At 40.8% G+C, this 16,800-nt stretch overlaps 1 protein-coding gene across 2 annotated transcripts in view; it reads left to right on the forward strand.

Moving 5' to 3' along the window:
- The window catches only part of rorb (RAR-related orphan receptor B), a 170,723-nt gene that overhangs the window by 96,260 nt on the left and 57,663 nt on the right, over positions 1-16,800 (forward strand). The window contains exons 1-2 of one of the 2 annotated variants that reach the window (XM_067982201.1): positions 8,134-8,152; positions 11,209-11,294. In XM_067982201.1, coding sequence (XP_067838302.1) covers positions 8,134-8,152; positions 11,209-11,294 — 105 coding nt within the window. Of the gene's footprint in view, positions 1-8,133; positions 8,153-11,208; positions 11,295-16,800 lie in introns of those variants that run through there. The other variant, XM_067982200.1, reaches the window with a different exon arrangement.

A 16,800-nucleotide genomic window follows, 5' to 3' on the forward strand; every position in this document is an offset into this window, starting at 1 on the left:
TACTGAGTTAGACGATCAGCCATGATCATTTTGAATGGCAGAGCAGGCCCGAAGGGCTGAATGGCCTACTCTTGCTCTTATTTTCTATGTTTCTATGTCATTCGTATTTTTGTAATGAATCAAGAGTGAAATGTAACTGGTCAAAATTGGAGGTTTGGATTGTAAGGATGAAGTAATATTTTTGAGTTTGGCTGGAATATCTTTGGAGAATGGGGAGAAAAATCTTCATCTTCTTGGAGATTTATCTATGGTTGGTTGCCTCCCTCAGGAGATTAAGTGAGTTAGGAAGAATCCATGGCAAGGCAAACTGCACCTGGTCTGGGAGGGAATAAGCTTAATGAACACACCGAGACTGAATTACTCTCAGGTTATACTTGGAAACCAGCGTAACCTGGACTAAATAGGGTAGGAACCTGTTATGCCAGATTCCTACACCCCCGCCTCTTCTTGCACACTTTGAAAATTCTAATGGGTGCATAATATGCCCACCTGCATACAGGGTATTTCTTGTCATTTGTACCCTGGCAATTCTGGGCACAAGGGAAGACTGTGCGTTGCTGGAATTTAGCATTGCTGAAAGTTTGGGAGGGGAGATTTAAATTTTAAAAGGCTGGTTTCGGCGATTGTATTATGAAAATTGACATGTTTAAAATCACGTTCGCTCTTACAGATTTTGGAACTGCTCAGACTGCACTGCAGGTCCACTTACACAGTAGCAAGGTGCCCTTGTAAATTTCCTCCCCCACACTTGAGGAGGGTGCATGCTCGTCCGACACATTTAAATTCCCCTCACTCTAGGAAATGAGTCCGAGTCAGGGACACAGGCAAGGGCGGGTGGAAGATCTGCCCACATGACAGCTGCTGAAGAATTTTAGCTCCACTGGTATTTTCCCATTCCATACTTATGCTCTGGATTATTAATGATTCTCAGGATATGGGGAAGGTGGGAAAGGTGATATGTATTTGATTATGTGGCAGTCTAGCAGAGGGTGAGTATCTGACTTCCCTAGAGGTCTAAAAATAAAATTATTTTTTAAAAACAATTGAAATGTAAGATCTGCTCCCAAGGGTATGCTTTGAAGTACTGACTGAGCGTTTGGGCATTGTTACTCTACGAGGCTGCATAATATATGACCACAGAAATAGCACATAGCAAGGCAACACACAGAAAATAAATGTGAACGCACTGTAAGGAAATGCTTCAAACAGATTTCATGAACAATCTGAGTGTTATATATGTGACATACATCAAAATTCCACAGAACCAAGAATACACCTAAAAAGTCTTGTTAATGTCGTTATACAGCAAACTATCGACTGAAGTAAACAGACCAGCAGCAGAGAACATCAAAGGTCTGCTACTTGCCTCCTTAATTAAATGCATTGTTAAGGCACCAAAAGTCCCTGCACTTTGACCAAAATTGGTTCTGAATTTCTCCACAATAATTTTCTGTTTCCTGTGCAGTCCAGCAGATGTATCCAGAAAAACAGCATTGCTAAAATTGTGTTCAAAGTGCATTGTCTTCCTACTTCTTGAATGGCTTTCTGAAGTCAACAAAAGAAAGAAATAAAAACCATTTGATCCCATCTGTTTGGCAGAATGATAAAAGAAAGCAACTTCCAGTGCCATCCACACTAGGTCCTGCCTAAAACTTCCTGAACACGCTCAAAAGGAACTCGGGAAATGTAAATCAACCAGCAAAAGCAACTATAAAACACGATAGGCTCCAGGGCTTTTTCTTTGCATCCTTGTATTTGACTGTCACTTAATGTAAGTCTGTCAATTATGGTTTGAATCATTTTATTCAATTTCCTTTTAGGAACAGATCCACATGGATCCCTGTTAGACAATATAATGTCTTCACAGGGCAGGGCAACTCAGTTGTAACTGTGCAAACCATTTTCCTGAAATGTCATCTTTTTCCATCTTTGTATTTATATCCATTCCCACTTCTCTCAGTTTCAGTCCAGTTTCCGCTTCAGGCTTTTGAATAGTTTGTCTTTGCAGTTTTCTGTTCTATTTTGCTGATCCTTTTATTTCTGTTTTTTTCAGTTTTCAGTGCAAACCATCCTGTTTTTTTTTGGCCTTTCAACCCTGTTTCCAAACTCTACACGCTTACATATTTGCTCTCTACAGTCATACAACTCTACATTCATATGGGTCTTTTACACTGGAGCTTATTAGGTTTGGATCGCAGCAGAGCAGCATTCATGCGATTCTGCCGTTGGTATAAGGGAGCCGGTTTTAGCAATGTAAACATGAAGGGCTGGGGCAGGATGCTGCTCTACCACAGTCTGAACTAATCAAGTATCAACGTAAAAGTACCTTTCATAGACGTAAAACTTTTACAAGTACTGATTGTACTCTTGTGCACCCTGCTCCCCCGCCACCCTTCACCCCACCACTGGCAGCCATGTCTTCAGCCACCTAGCCCCCATGCTCTGAAATTCCCTCCCTACATTTCTCTGCCTCTCCATCCTCCCCCCCCACCCCCCGCCCCCCCACACACTTTTAAGACACTCCTTAAATTTCTTTGACCAAGCTTTTGGTCACTCCTCCTAATATCTCCTAAATATTGGGCAGTGAAAAATGCATTCTGGATCGTAGGAGACATGAGGCCCACTTATGGGAGTGATCAGTAATGATGAAACTGAGAGAATATCTTGTGCAATAACCCAAAAATTGTGAGAATGGTATAAACAGAAAATTTGGGTGTAGGATAGAAGTCATATCCCATGAGTCTTCATAATGTATCTTCGACACATAAACCCGTCAGAAAAAAAGTATTACTGAAAATAATGTGGCCAACTTGTAGCCTTTCACACCTTGGAAGCTGTCAAGAGAATGCATTGCTTAATGTGATTGTTAAAATCTGTTGGCCGTAATTGTTCACTTTTTTATCTTTGAAAATCATAAGTCTGAACATAAAATCAAATTTAGTTGAATTACATTTTGTAGCTGACAAAATTCTGCCCTTTTTGTTTTTTTTGCCTTTGATAGAACTAGTGATACATGGACTGTGTGAATTCTTGGATCCTCAAAAGCTAATGGTACTGAACTACCGTGGAGCTTTATGGCCCATGTCCTGCACTCAGCGTGGTTCTTTTCATACTGAGTGTTAATAAATCTTGTTGGGTGTCACTTACAGTATTCCTCAGTGTACTGAAGCCTGGGAAGACTCATTACTAAGCTATCTTATCCATCTGTCTCTGTATTACTGAGCCTGTAGTAACATTGAAACATTTGCGTACTATAAGTGAAGAAATGACTGAAAACTTACCTTGTTTGCATAAGAATTTTTCTTTGAGGTAATCTCCAGGAGTCAGCCTAGAATGTAACTTTGGTGCATTTGGATCATCAACCCACAAGGGCATACACAAAGTGTAAAGGATAGTTTAAAAATTCATTAGGTTTAGTCACTATAATTCTGAACAGGAGGGAAGAGGTAATGACTATGTATATGTGAGGAGATTTTTTTTTTTGGTCTGCCTATCTTTAAAATACCACTGGGTTGAATTTGTCGGGATTTCTGCGGATCTTTCACTGAAGTAACGGTGGATGATCGGGATAACCCCATGGAAATCCAACCCCTGCACTTGCCATTCCCAGAATGACAGTTTCTCACTGTCTAATGGGCTGATTATGTAGCTAACACAAACTGAGTCCTTGTTTAGGTTACTGGTTACAACTTCTCTGTATAAAAGCTGCCAATACTGGACCAATCTGGTCGCAAACATTTATAAGTAAAGAAGCTGAAAAGTAGCATCCTGATCTGTGCAATGTGCTTAGTCGTGTAAGACAACAGTCGAGTCAGTGGGAGACTGAAGAGGTTATGTGGTGCATTGGTTGATCCAGTCCAATGAATCTTGATGCTGCATTGATGAATTCTGGATCTGAAAAAGCAATTTTAAAAAACATGGGCCCTGAATGTCCACGGATTTTCTGCTGCCACGCTGCCGTAACTTCGTCGGAAATAGGGCAGAAACCCTGCTTACGCGCAAAAGTTCCAAAGAAACTCAAGGCCATGAAAGGCAGACAATGTAGTCAGGAAGAACACTTAGAAAAATGTGACCATCATCTCACCTGGAGACTGGAGATGGCCAGTCCAGCGATTGGGGCAAGGAGATGAGGAGGAGTTAAAGTCAATACAAAAAAAATACTTACAAAAATATTATTTTTGTCAAACGCAATGTTTGCTAATCCTTTTGAATTGATTTTTTCATGGTGATTTATCACAGGGTTGTAACTGGAGATGTAACCAGAATAAAAGATACAGATTCACTGCAATCGTTCATATATAACATATATACTTGTACATTGAGTTCTTTGATGAAGTAACAGAGGGTTGATGAGGTTAGTATAGTTGATGTTATGTATATGGACTTTCAAAGGGCATTTGATGTAGTGCCACATAATAGATTTGTTAGCAAAACTAAAGCCCATGGGATCAACGGGGCAGTGGCTGCATGGATACAAAATTGGCTAAGGGACAGAAAGCAGAGAGTGGTGATGAATAGTTGTTTTTCAGACTGGAGGGAAGTGTACAATAGTGCACCCCAGGGGTTGATGTTGGGACCACTGCTCTTTTGATGACCTGGACTTGGGTATACAGAGCATAATTTCAAAGTTTGCTGATGACAGGAAACTTTGAAATGTGGTAAACATTGAGGAGGATACCAACAGACTTCAGGAGGACATAGACTGACTGATGAAATGGGCAGACACATGACAAATTTAACGCAGTGAAGTGTGAAGTGATTCATTTTGGTAGGAAGAATGAGGAGAGGCAATATAAACTAAATGGTACAATTTTAAAGGGGGCGCAGGAACTGAGAAACCTGGGGGTGCACGTACACAAGTCTTTGAAGGTGGCAGGACAAGTTGAGAAGGCTGTGAAAAAGGCACATGGGATTCTTGGTTTTATAAATAGAGCCATAGAGTACAAAAGCAAGGTAGTTACGCTGAACCTTTACAAAACACTGGTTAGGCCTCGGCTGGAGTATTGTGTCCAATTCTGGGCACCACACTTTTAGGAAGGATGTCAAGGCCCTGGGGAGGGTGCAGAAGAGATTTACTAGAATGGTACCAGAGATGAAAGACTTCAGTTATGTGGAGAGACTAGAGAAATTGGGATTGTTCTACTTACAGAAGAGAAGGTTAAGGGGAGATTTGATAGAGGTGTTCAAAATCATGTAGGGCTTTGGTAGAGTAAATAAGGAGAAACTGTTTCCAGTGGCAGAAGGGTCGGTAACCAGAGGAAACAGATTTAAGGTAATTGGCAAAAGAACCAGAGGCGACATGAGGAAAAAAAAATTTACACAGCGAGTTGTAACGATCTGGAAAGCACTGCCTGAAAGAGTGGTGGAACCAGATTCAATGATAACTTTCAAAAGAGAATTGGATAAATACTTGAAGTGAAAAAATTTACAAGGCTATGGGGAAAGAGCAGGGAAATGGGACTAATTGGATAGCTCTTTCAAATAGCTGGCACAGGCACAAAGGGCCAAAAAGCTTCCTTCTCTGCTGTATCATTCTATGATTCTATGAAACATGTGCTTGAAACCAAGGTGTACAAATGTCTGAATGCAGCATGCGAATGAAGTGTTTCAGTGTTCCATTTAATCGCCTGGTGTTCGGGTGGAAGTATCAACTCGTGTTACTTCTGTCCATTCAGATCAGATGTTAAAGGTAAATTCAAAATTAAAAGGACTAGAAATTCCATGATTATTGGTATAATTTCAGAGTGTAATCAGGGCAAATACCTTTTGTTGGCAGCAGAAGCTCTTCATGCTAGTTTTCTGCCCCAAAATCAATGCCCCCAAATTCCCTTGTACTTTGGCCCTTCCCACAAGCCACTCGCCAAGTCCCAAGTAAGCCTATTTACATAAGTTATAATGAGGGCCAGTGGGCCAGAGCCATGACCTGGTAGACACTGCTGGCTCATGGTCAAGGGCTACCCAAGAAAGAGCATTGGCTTTAATTGTGGACAAACAGTTACTGGAAACCTGCCTGGTGATCTTTTGCATCTTGCATCAGCAGATGAACTGAAGGGTGTCATTCTGCAATATGATTCTAATTGCAAAGATATATATTTTATTTTACTTTATCTTACACAAAAATTAGCAGACCGTATATAGATCAAATCAAAAGATCACATCCACAGCCGTAATACAAACAACTCTATTTTGCTTTTCCTGTCATCGGTACACTCGAATCTGGATGAATGCAACCTGCTGTCAAGCAGCTCCTCACAGATCCATGATTCCACAAAGTCCCTAATTAGCCATTCCAGTTATCCCTACATCTCATCAATTTGTGTGTAGCCATTAAAATTTTTATATTCCTCAAAATAACAGTCAAACAGATGGATTTGATATTCAGTTGCTAATTAAAAGGGAATCATCATGATTATGGAGAATTCCTTGTGGAATCAGTTTTTCCAAGAGCCTTCTCCAAAAACTTAGCTTTACAACCACCACATTTGGGAAATTTCCTCAGAGTGTCGGCCGCTCCACCACGGTACCTTCACCAGAAGTGCTGGGGAACGCCGTTTATGCGTCTGACTGGAGTTTCCACCACGCGTCCAGTGAAGTTACACGGTGGAGCAGGAGCAGCTCGGGGAAATTCCCAGCCAATGGCTGCTAGGAACAATAGCAGCTGCTGCAGCTGCTAAAGTATGAGCTACTGCAGTACAGTTTTAACATAGGAACAATAGTAGGCCATTCAGCCCCTCGAGCTTGCTCCACCATTCAATTAGATCGGGCTGATGTGTACATCAACTCCATTTACCTGCCTTTGCTCCACATCCCTTGATAATCTTACCTAACAAATATCTATCTATCTCAGTCTTGAAAGCTCCAATTGTTCCAGTTCGACAGCCTTAATGGGCAGGATCTTGCTGGAGTGGGGCATCTCATGGCATACCCCATTAGACTTTTCTCTGTACCCGTCAGCTTAAAAAATTTTTGTGCCGTAACTTGCTGGAGTTGCGAGCTGATAACGGTGCGGCGAGGCCAGCGGGACATCTGGGACCTTAGTGAACGGTGGGACCAACAGTGTATCTCCTTAACCAATGAGATTTAAGGATTGAGAAAGAAACAGAGGAACGACTATGAAGGAGGGTGAATTAGAGTCAAATCAGGTACAGAAAGAGAGGGAAAGAAAGATTGGATTAAGAGAGAGAAAAAAGGGACAGAAAGAAAAAGTAAGAAAAAAAAATTACATTTAAAATTTGACATTTTTAAAATCTCTAAGAATAATTTTCCACCTGAGAGAATGAGACTCCACAGTTTCAATTGTTCAATTTCTGGGCCAGAGAGGTTGATTGGCAGTCATTGACAATTATCACGTCATTGAAAAGGTACTTATGCTGTTAATTACAAGACTTAACTTTCTGTGGAGAGTTTAATGGACAATTATTGGGCAAATCCAGCAAGTTCTTAAAATTAACAGAGAGGCTAAGGGCAAGATGCCATTTGTGCGAAGGAAGCGGCAGAGCGGCGTAAACTGACCAGCAAACTCTGGAGATTCGCAACTCACGGCGTATCTCTTCATCCCCTGAACTTGCTGGCCGATTTGCACATTAATAACGGCGTGCGTCATTAACATTCCGTTATTTTTCCAGCAAGATCTGGCTCAGCTCCTCTTTAGGTATTGGTGTAATGTTTGCTCCTGTACCATAATTGCCCAGTTGTTGCAGAAAGCGCACCGTGTTCTGGCTCCATATGGTCGGTTGAAGAGGCTTGCTCACAATTGCCTATCCTCTATGTCAGACTTCGCAGGGATCTGGGTGCATCCCGCTGCATTCATCAGGCAAATATGCCTGCATAGAGATGTCTGTAAAAATTAACTGAAGTTTACATGAGTGTTTTCTCAAAAGCTACTTTATCTGCGAATCACAGCTCAGGGGACAGGGAAGGAAATGAAAGCAACAGTGATGTCAAAGTTCTCTAGACACCCCTGTGATATTACTATTGGAATGGTACAGTCCATCTCTTCAATAATTCTTCCTTTTTAATGCTATTACTGTATTGCGCTGGTTGTCAAGAGGATCATTTTTGACTGTTAAGAAGAAAGGACCAGTATTTTGTGCCATTGTTCTTACTGATAGTGCGTGTCAAACACAGCAGATAATGAAAACTGAAGTTATAGGTAAGTAGAGGACTTTGCACCAAAGATTTACATTGAATTTGTGCTATGTTAATACAGTCTATTAAGTAAATAGAAGGTATAACTGAAAGGATTGTTGTCTTCTGAATGGAATTCAGTATGGGTTACACCATGTCATCATTTGTATATTTCAATTCTATTTGTTGGTTTCCCATTCATTGTTAATAATGAATATAGACCCAATAAATGAGAAATGATTGTGTTCATATATTCCATTACCTTCTTGCTGCAAAGTATCTTGAGACCCAGGTCTAACTTATTTCAACAAAATGAGATGTAAGGAAGCAATACATAGAGCCTTACTTAAACATTGAATAAGAGCAGCTAGAGATTACATGAAGAACGCTGTATATTAAGCTGCATTCTGACGTGGGCCCATAGTGCACAATGGTATTTAGGATTAGATTTGAATCTGTTTAAGAAAAGTGTGCAGTATCAGCAGAACCAGACTGGGTTTCACTTTAGTCTTTGGCCAGTTATATTAGTTAAGTTTGTGTCATATGAGAATACCAACACTGTAGAAAAAGATTGTTAATTTATTAGTTAATACAGTCAAAATCTGATAGGATCACATTCTATCAAGTCCTTGAAAAGCACATATTTTAAAAGGGAGTTGTCTTCATGAAAAAACATTGGGCAAACTTTTTCCTAATTTTTACAAATACTTGATGTGAAGATATAAATCACATTGAAATTCATCATCTCCTCACTTATAGTATTATTATGTTGTAATTGATACCTGATTTTACCGTCCCTCCTTCCCCAAGCAAGAAAAGGTTTGCTAAATGCATTTTTGTGAAGCCAGTGCCTCTGTAAAAAAATAGAATTTTTGCCTCCAATATCTAAAGTACAGGTAGAAATAAATGCTTGCAATTACAAATGAATCAGGGTTTTAAAATCTGATTCTTTAATTTCACTAAACAATTCTTTAACCTTGCGTGACCTTTTGGAAAGGCTTATGTGAATGATTTGCATATTACAGCAGGCCTGTAAAATGTAATAGGTGATCAGAATACTAAGCACCATCTTCTTTATACACCAGCATATTTATAATTGTAAGCAATAAATGGTCCCAGTATCTGAATTGGAATAGGATGATGTCAGGACAAACTCGTTCAGACCACACACATCTACTTTGATCACAATTTCACCTTGTCCTATTGATGATATGATCTTATGAAGAGTTGACTGTAGTGCGTGTAAATAAGCAAGTAGCAATAAAATTGTTGAAGCCTCTGATAACAAATGTGGTGTGGTTCTGAGCCATAGAAAATTTGTAGGCCCCAGATTCAACCCCTGGCCTATGCTGATTTACTTGAACTCGTACCCTTGGCTTTGGGAAAGGAAAATATCAGCCAGGTTTCCTGCTCATAGAATCATAGAAAATTTGCAGCACAGAAGGAGACCATTCGGCCCATCGTGCCCGCATCAGTCAAAAATGAGCCACCCAGCCTAATCCCACTTTCCAGCACTTGGTCTGTAGCCTTGCAGGTCACGGTACTTCAGGTGCTCCTGATCATTATTCTGTGACTCTCACTAGAAAGACTCTCTGCCTCCCCTTCTTTAAAACTCTCCTTAAAGCCTAGCTCTTTCACCAATCTTTTGGTCATCCCTCCTCATATCTCCTTCTTTGTCGCACCATCCATTTTTCTCTGATTACCCCTCTGTGAAGTGCCTTGGGACATTTTTCCATATTAACGGTGCAGTATAAATGCAAGTTGTTCTGTGATTTGTTTGGAAAAGATTAACACCTGAGAGCTCCTAGAGATTTTTTTTTAAGACTTAAGGGGTTAAAAGCAGGTTGATCACAAACAGATTAGGAAATTCTCAAAAACTTTTCAGGTTCAAGCTGGAGATGAGATAGGGTTTATAGTGTAATATGAAGAAGATTATGCATCACATTGACAGAATTGGAAGCTTTTCTTGTTAAAATTAATTAACCCATTGTGGATATTTTCTTTGTTTAAATTATATTGTATCTTTTGTATTTGATATTCGTCATGCTTCATATTGCTATTTGTAAATACAGTTATTAGTATCTTTGAACTGGGTGGTAATATCAGCCATTTTTAAGAGCCTTTCACTTTACTCCCAATTCTATGTTAAATCCGGTGAGCATTTATTACAAGTAGGGCAATTGTTAAACCCTCAGGTACACAATTCTGCAAGGACATAGTTTAGCTTAGAAAGTAATAGGGGAAAAGAATCTGTTTACAAGGATGACTGTTAGACTGTAGGGAGAGGTGACAGTACCAAAAAAAGTGTAACACACAGGAAAACCAATGAGGGGAATTGGAAGAAATAAATAATTTTTCTTTCTTTAAAATATGTTTTAATATAAAACTAACTTGTATCACTCAGGGTGCATTGACTGCATAGATGAGTATGCCATTGTTACTAAAAAGCAATGAATATCTTTGTGTCAGAAGTAAAACTGTAAACTTGTTATACAAAAAATTCAGTATGCTCTGGCATAACAATGTAAAGATTCACAGGGGTGATTTTTTTTCTGAAAATTCAGAGTAATAAAGATAAATTAAAAAACCTAAAAATTTAAAAGAGCATCACTGACAAAAGTGAACCAGTCTTTCACACAGTGAAAAATACTACCAGGAACTCCCTATCTGTTCACAGCTTCTTATACATCCTTAAGCACATCTTTAAATTAATTCTGGTAAATCACTAGCTGCTAGAAACTGTTAAGTGTTATTTACGTGTGTTATTTCTCATTTTTGAATTTCACCCATGTGGGATGTAGCGCTGAGGGCAGCAAAATTACTCTCATTAGCACAGGAGTTTATTGTATGAAAGGAACTTCAATCAGATTGTTATTACATTGCCAAGTTCTGTAAAAAGTGAACGGAGCTTTGGCTAGACATTTTTAATCTGGTTTTACACTTTTCAAATTGCTTATTTTGAACATTTTTATAATGGTAAGATAGTGTCCCATTGCACACAGCTTTTCTGACTGTCTTTCTCACTTGGTCTACCATTGATTTATGCAGATTTGCTGATACTTATTTTACACTTTTTTGCAGCTCAAATTGAAGTGATACCTTGCAAGATCTGTGGTGATAAGTCCTCTGGGATCCACTATGGAGTCATCACATGTGAAGGCTGTAAGGTAAGGGAGAGATTTTTAAAAAATTATTATTAATAATAAACTAGCTTAATGCCAATGTATGTTCAGTAACAATTTGAGGACAGTAATATTGTGCTTTACTGCTTAGAGTCAGATATTTGCACACTCTTGAATATAACTGTCCCAATTAATGCAACAAAGAGTGGTGCTTTGACTCCTTAACATTACAGTGGTGATGCTGATAGCAGCTTTCACTTGGGTACCAGTGCTAGAAAGTAAATGAGGTAGTGCTGCTGCCTCCAGAGAAGTGAAGAACCACCCCAAGTGGCAAATATGAGCACAGAATGAGTTTGCAGCCTGTGTATACAGAACAGTGGTGTGGTTTTCCACTTGCTCACCTGTACAGACTTCCCCAGCCACATGGAATGATCCTTGGGCAGAAGTGAAAGTCAAAATTGTTCATCTGTCGGTGTCAGTGCTATGGAATTTACCTCAAAATGTAATTGGGGTAGGTTCGACACCACCACTAACTTTAGGGAAAATGTAGAGGCCTTAGAGAGGGTGCAGAAGAGATTTACTGGAATGATTCCAGGGATGAGGGACTTCGGTTATGTGGATAGACTGGAGAAGCTGGGGTTGTTCTCCTTGGAACAGAGAAGGTTGAGAGGAGATTTGATAGAGGTATTCAAAATCATGCAGGGTCTAGACAGAATAGATAGAGAGAAACTGTTCCCATTGGCGAAAGGGTCAAGGACCAGAGGACATAGATTTAAGGTGATTGGCAAAAGGACCAAAGCTGACATGAGGAAAAGGTTTTTTACGCAGCGAGTGATTGGGATCTGGAATGCACTGCCCGAGAGGGTGGTGGAGGCAGATTCAATCATGGCCTTCAAAGGGGAACTGGATTAGTACTTGAAAGGAAAAAAATTGCAGGGCTACGGGGATAGGGCGGGGGAGTGGGACTAGCTGGATTGCTCTTGCATAAAGCCAGCACATACTCGATGGGCCGAATAGCCTCCTTCCATGCTGTAACCTTTCTATGATTCTATGACTCTAAGTATATTACAGAGCCATTTTTATGTAATATAAAGAGGGTATAAAAATTGGTACTTAACAAAAACTGCAAATGGGCTAACATCTTGCATCAACCTGTACTCATTGTGTTGGATTTTGCTGAGTGGTGAATGAACGGTGCCAGCCGTTAGTTAGACTTGCACTTGCCCATAGACTTTCCATGAGGTTTTGCACAACAAGTTGCTATCAGCGAGACAGCCAAATGGTGCGGCGCTCTCTCCAGGGCATCTGGGGCCTGTGTGAACAGGGCAAGCAGCTGTGTATCTCCTTAATCAATCCGATTGAAGAATCATTAACAAGCAGCGCAAGGACTGAACCAGGAAGTGTAAGTTAGAATAGTGAATTGAATGTCAAATCAGGTTCAGTAAGCGAAATAAAGAGAGGGAAAGAAAAATTGGATTAAGAGTCAGAGATAAAAGAAACAGAAAGAAAAAGTAAGAAAAAAATGTTTTATTTACATTGTTTTTTAAAAGTCCAACAATAACTAATACCTGAAAGAATGAGACTCCACACTTGTAAAAGTTAATTTTCAGTGCCAGAGAGGTTCTTTGGCTATAATTAAGACTTACCAGGCCCTAACTTTTTTTGGCAAGTGTAGTCCATATCAATGAGTAAGTACAAGAGCCTTTCAATACTTTTGAATGGTAAGTCAGACGGGAAAATGCTGTTTTCGCGCAGCTTTTGGAGGAGCAGGGCACCTTGAGCAGCAACTTCCGGATTTCGTGTTTAATTGCGCATATGCAGTCGCCGGAAGTTACTGTCCGATTTGTACATAAATAACGGTGAGCGCTGTTAGCCTTACCATTATTTTTACAGCAAAATCCGGCCCAATATCTCTGAACAATATTTGAGAACTTTTTGCGACAGTGCAGTACAACAAAGAAATAGAAAATAGTCTTTTCCAGATGTAAGTCATTCCAAAAGCTCTAAAAATGTATCCAGTACTTTAAGGCTTAAAATGACTCTTTGAATGTTGTTAAAGCAGTTCATACAATGTCACACTTCTTCAAGAAGTTGCAGCCAGTCGGGCACTTTGAGAACAACCAAGATCATTTTTCCAGGAATTTAGAAGGAAGAGCAAGATAGAAAAGGAAGCAGATGGAATAAAAATTACATCTCACAGTCTTGGAACTGCATTGATGCCTTGGGAGTAACTCTGTGACCCGTGCTCACAGGGAGCTCAGATTTGACAGAGAACTACAACATTGTAGGCCCGATTCTTCAACCCACATTGCCTGTAAGTGGGGCTCCCTGCTCACAGCGTGCAATTTTGCAATTACCCCCATGTGTAAGGTGCACTGAATGCATAGGAACTATGGGGGGAATTTTAACACCCAGGTGGGAAAGTGGCCTAGTGAGCGGCGGCCCATCTGGGAGTGGCAGCGGAAAGACAAGGTAATTTTAATGGCTGGGCCTCATTAACTTGCCGCGGGCCGATTTCCCGACCAAAATGCGTGGGAAGTAGGCAGCAAGTGGTGGAACACCGGGCAGCCCAGAAGCTGTGCGCCAGGCCGAAGCTAAAGTTTGGGGACAGAGGATCCGGGGTGGTCAGTGATTTGAGAAAGGGGAGTGTCCAGTGTAGGAAGACTTCCACTTTTGGAGCCCAGATGAGCACTGCTGTTCCTCCTGACTCCACAAAGGAAAGTTTAAAAGTCACCTTACAGGGTCTCTCCACTGCTCCGACCAAGTTGATGCTGTCGGCATGGCCTCTGGGGCGCCCTGCTTCCTTCTGAGTTAACATGAAATAAGATCCTCATTTGCATGAATGATTTGCATGAGACTCCCGCCTGACTCAAATGGGAGCCTCATATGCCTGAAAAATCAGGTAAGTAAATATCCCAGCCGAGCGGGAACAGTGTGAGTATTTCACGAACTCCATTTTAACTGTCCCCTCCCCCCCCCACTCCACCAGGTTTCCTCTGGACAGGGGAGAGGGTAGTTAACCCCCCCCCCCAATAAGCTAGAAAATTCTACTGTCTGTGCAGTAACAGATGTAAATGGTTAACACTTGTGTTTAGTTTTCCCCCATTTGGATGGAGTAGATTGCACAATTTACTTACGATAGTTAATGGCAACCTTTCATGCAGATTGGCTGGGTGCATAACCACCATACAGCTGCTTAAGCGACCAGACCATTTTTAAAAACATTATTTGTTTTAAGCACTAAGGAAATTGGCACATTCAACCAGTATTACCACCAATATTTTGTCCCTCTACACAGGGACACCACTATGGTACAGACCAACTGAACATGTCCAAATTGGGTCACATTTAGGTAATGGCCAAACTTGGTTATTTGAGCTTAGGAATGTAGATTGGCACTCAGCCCTTCCTAATCCAGAGTTGTCCAGTACATTAGCCACTAGCCACATGTAGCTAACTGGGAATCTAAATGTGGCTAATTGCATTTCTGATTAGCAAATAAAAATAAGTAATAGGCACAGTCCTTGGGCATGTGGTCTCAATACTCATATTTGCATGGTGTATACATGTATTCTTTAACCTTTTTGTTAGTAAAATAGCAAGCCAAAAAGCTGAATATGTGAGTGTTTTTGATTGAGTGCTTAGCTTCCTTGGTCACTCAATGGTAGTAGATGTTTGTTAGGTAAATATACACATGTTACTACTTTTACCTGTATTGTGTGAATTATGTAAGGCGTTTTGTACTAAAATTAATGCATGTGGCTAAAATGGTGTCACATAGCTACACTGGTGGCTGGTCAGTGATTTCTAATGGACAACATAGCCCTAATCGTAGCTTCAGTGACTTACTCTATCAATTTCAGATCATTTTTTTTCTGTACAACTACCTGACAATCCACCAACCAATGGCATCTTTATAGAAAGGGTAAGAAACCAAAGCAGAATCATTAGTTATCAAATGATCACAGCTGCAAGAAGCTCTCAAAAGAAATATTATGGAATCATTCCAGAAGCACAGATGGTATGCACTGTTTTTATTTTGAAGTAGGCTTCAATGTAAGCCCATAAAATATGACGGAAAATCGTGTTTGACTAACTTGATTGAGTTCTTTGATGAAGTAACGGAGAGTGTTGATGAGGGTAGTGTGGTTGATGTTGTGTATATGGATTTTCAAAAGGCATTTGATAAAGTACCACATAATAGACTTGTTAGCAAAATTAAAGCCCATGTGTTTAAAGGGACTGTGGCAGCATGGATACAAAATTGGCCAAGGGACAGAAAGCAGAAAGTAGTGATGAACGGTCGTTTTTCAGACTGGAGGGAAGTATACAATGGTGTTCCTCAGGGTAGGTGTTGGGACCACTGCTCTTTTTGTTATATATTAATGACCTGGACTTGGGTATAGAGGGTATAATTTCAAAGTTTGCAGATGACACAAAATTCGGAAATGTAGTAAACAATGTGGAGAATAGTAACAGACTTCAGAAGACATAGACAGACTGGTGAAATAAGCAGACACATGGCAGATGAAATTTAACGCAGAGAAGTGTGGAGTGATACATTTTGGTAGGAAGAATGAGGAGAGGCAACATAAACTAAATGATACAATTTTAAAGGTAGTACAGGAATAGAGAGACCTGGGGGTGTATGTACACAAACCTTTGAAGGTGGCAGGACAAGTTAAGAAAGCTGTTAAAAAAGCATATGGGATCCTTGGATTTATTAAGAGAGGCATAGAAGTTTAAATTGGTTAACCCCCAAAAACGGGTGCTGAGATTGCGGTCCGCGATTAACCCGGGCCCGTTGGTTGCGATGCAGGCAGCACGTAACATTCGTGCTGCCTGGTGGTTTAAATGATAGCTGTGTGCAGCCAGCCCTACCTGCGCTGTTGAATGGCTGCACACATCAGCCAGGGCCCTGATATCGGGAGAGGCTAGCACCACTTAAAGGTCGCCTGCATCTCTTAAAGGGGGTGTGTACTGTGGCTGCAGGTAGTGCTGGAAGTCCATTGGGAAGTAAATCTGTGCTGAAATATAATGACGAATGGCTGCACCTGTGAGAGGTTCTCGGCTGATGCACTAGAGGCCTAGGTGAAAGAGGTGGACAGAAGGAGGGGCATCCTATATTCGCAGGGGGGCAAGAGGCCCTCCAGGCATATGCTCAAGAGGCAGTGGGAGGCAGTAGTGGATGAGGTCAATGCCAGGAGCATAGCACCATGAACGTGGATGCAGTGCAGGAAGAAGTTTAATGCCGTTTAAGACCGGTTCAGCTGTGTGAGGTTAAAACAGTGCGTTGGCTGGAGCATTGAGTGCCAAAGTAGCAGTGGTCCCTTTAATTCAGCATTGCACACTGATTTAAATCATAATCTCTCTACTTTACATGCCAGCGCTCGTTACCTGCGCGTGCGCAAACACCTTTACCAAGATGGCGTCCTGCACACGTTACAGCATATCTTGGACGGGGCTTAGGTGTCCGCGTAGCACCTACAAAATGGGCACTACATGGCCCAATTTAGCCCTCAGAGTACAAAAGCAAGGAAGTTATGCTAAA

This window comes from Heptranchias perlo, chromosome 4 (assembly GCF_035084215.1).
Source record: "Heptranchias perlo isolate sHepPer1 chromosome 4, sHepPer1.hap1, whole genome shotgun sequence".
Lineage (NCBI taxonomy): Eukaryota > Metazoa > Chordata > Chondrichthyes > Hexanchiformes > Hexanchidae > Heptranchias > Heptranchias perlo.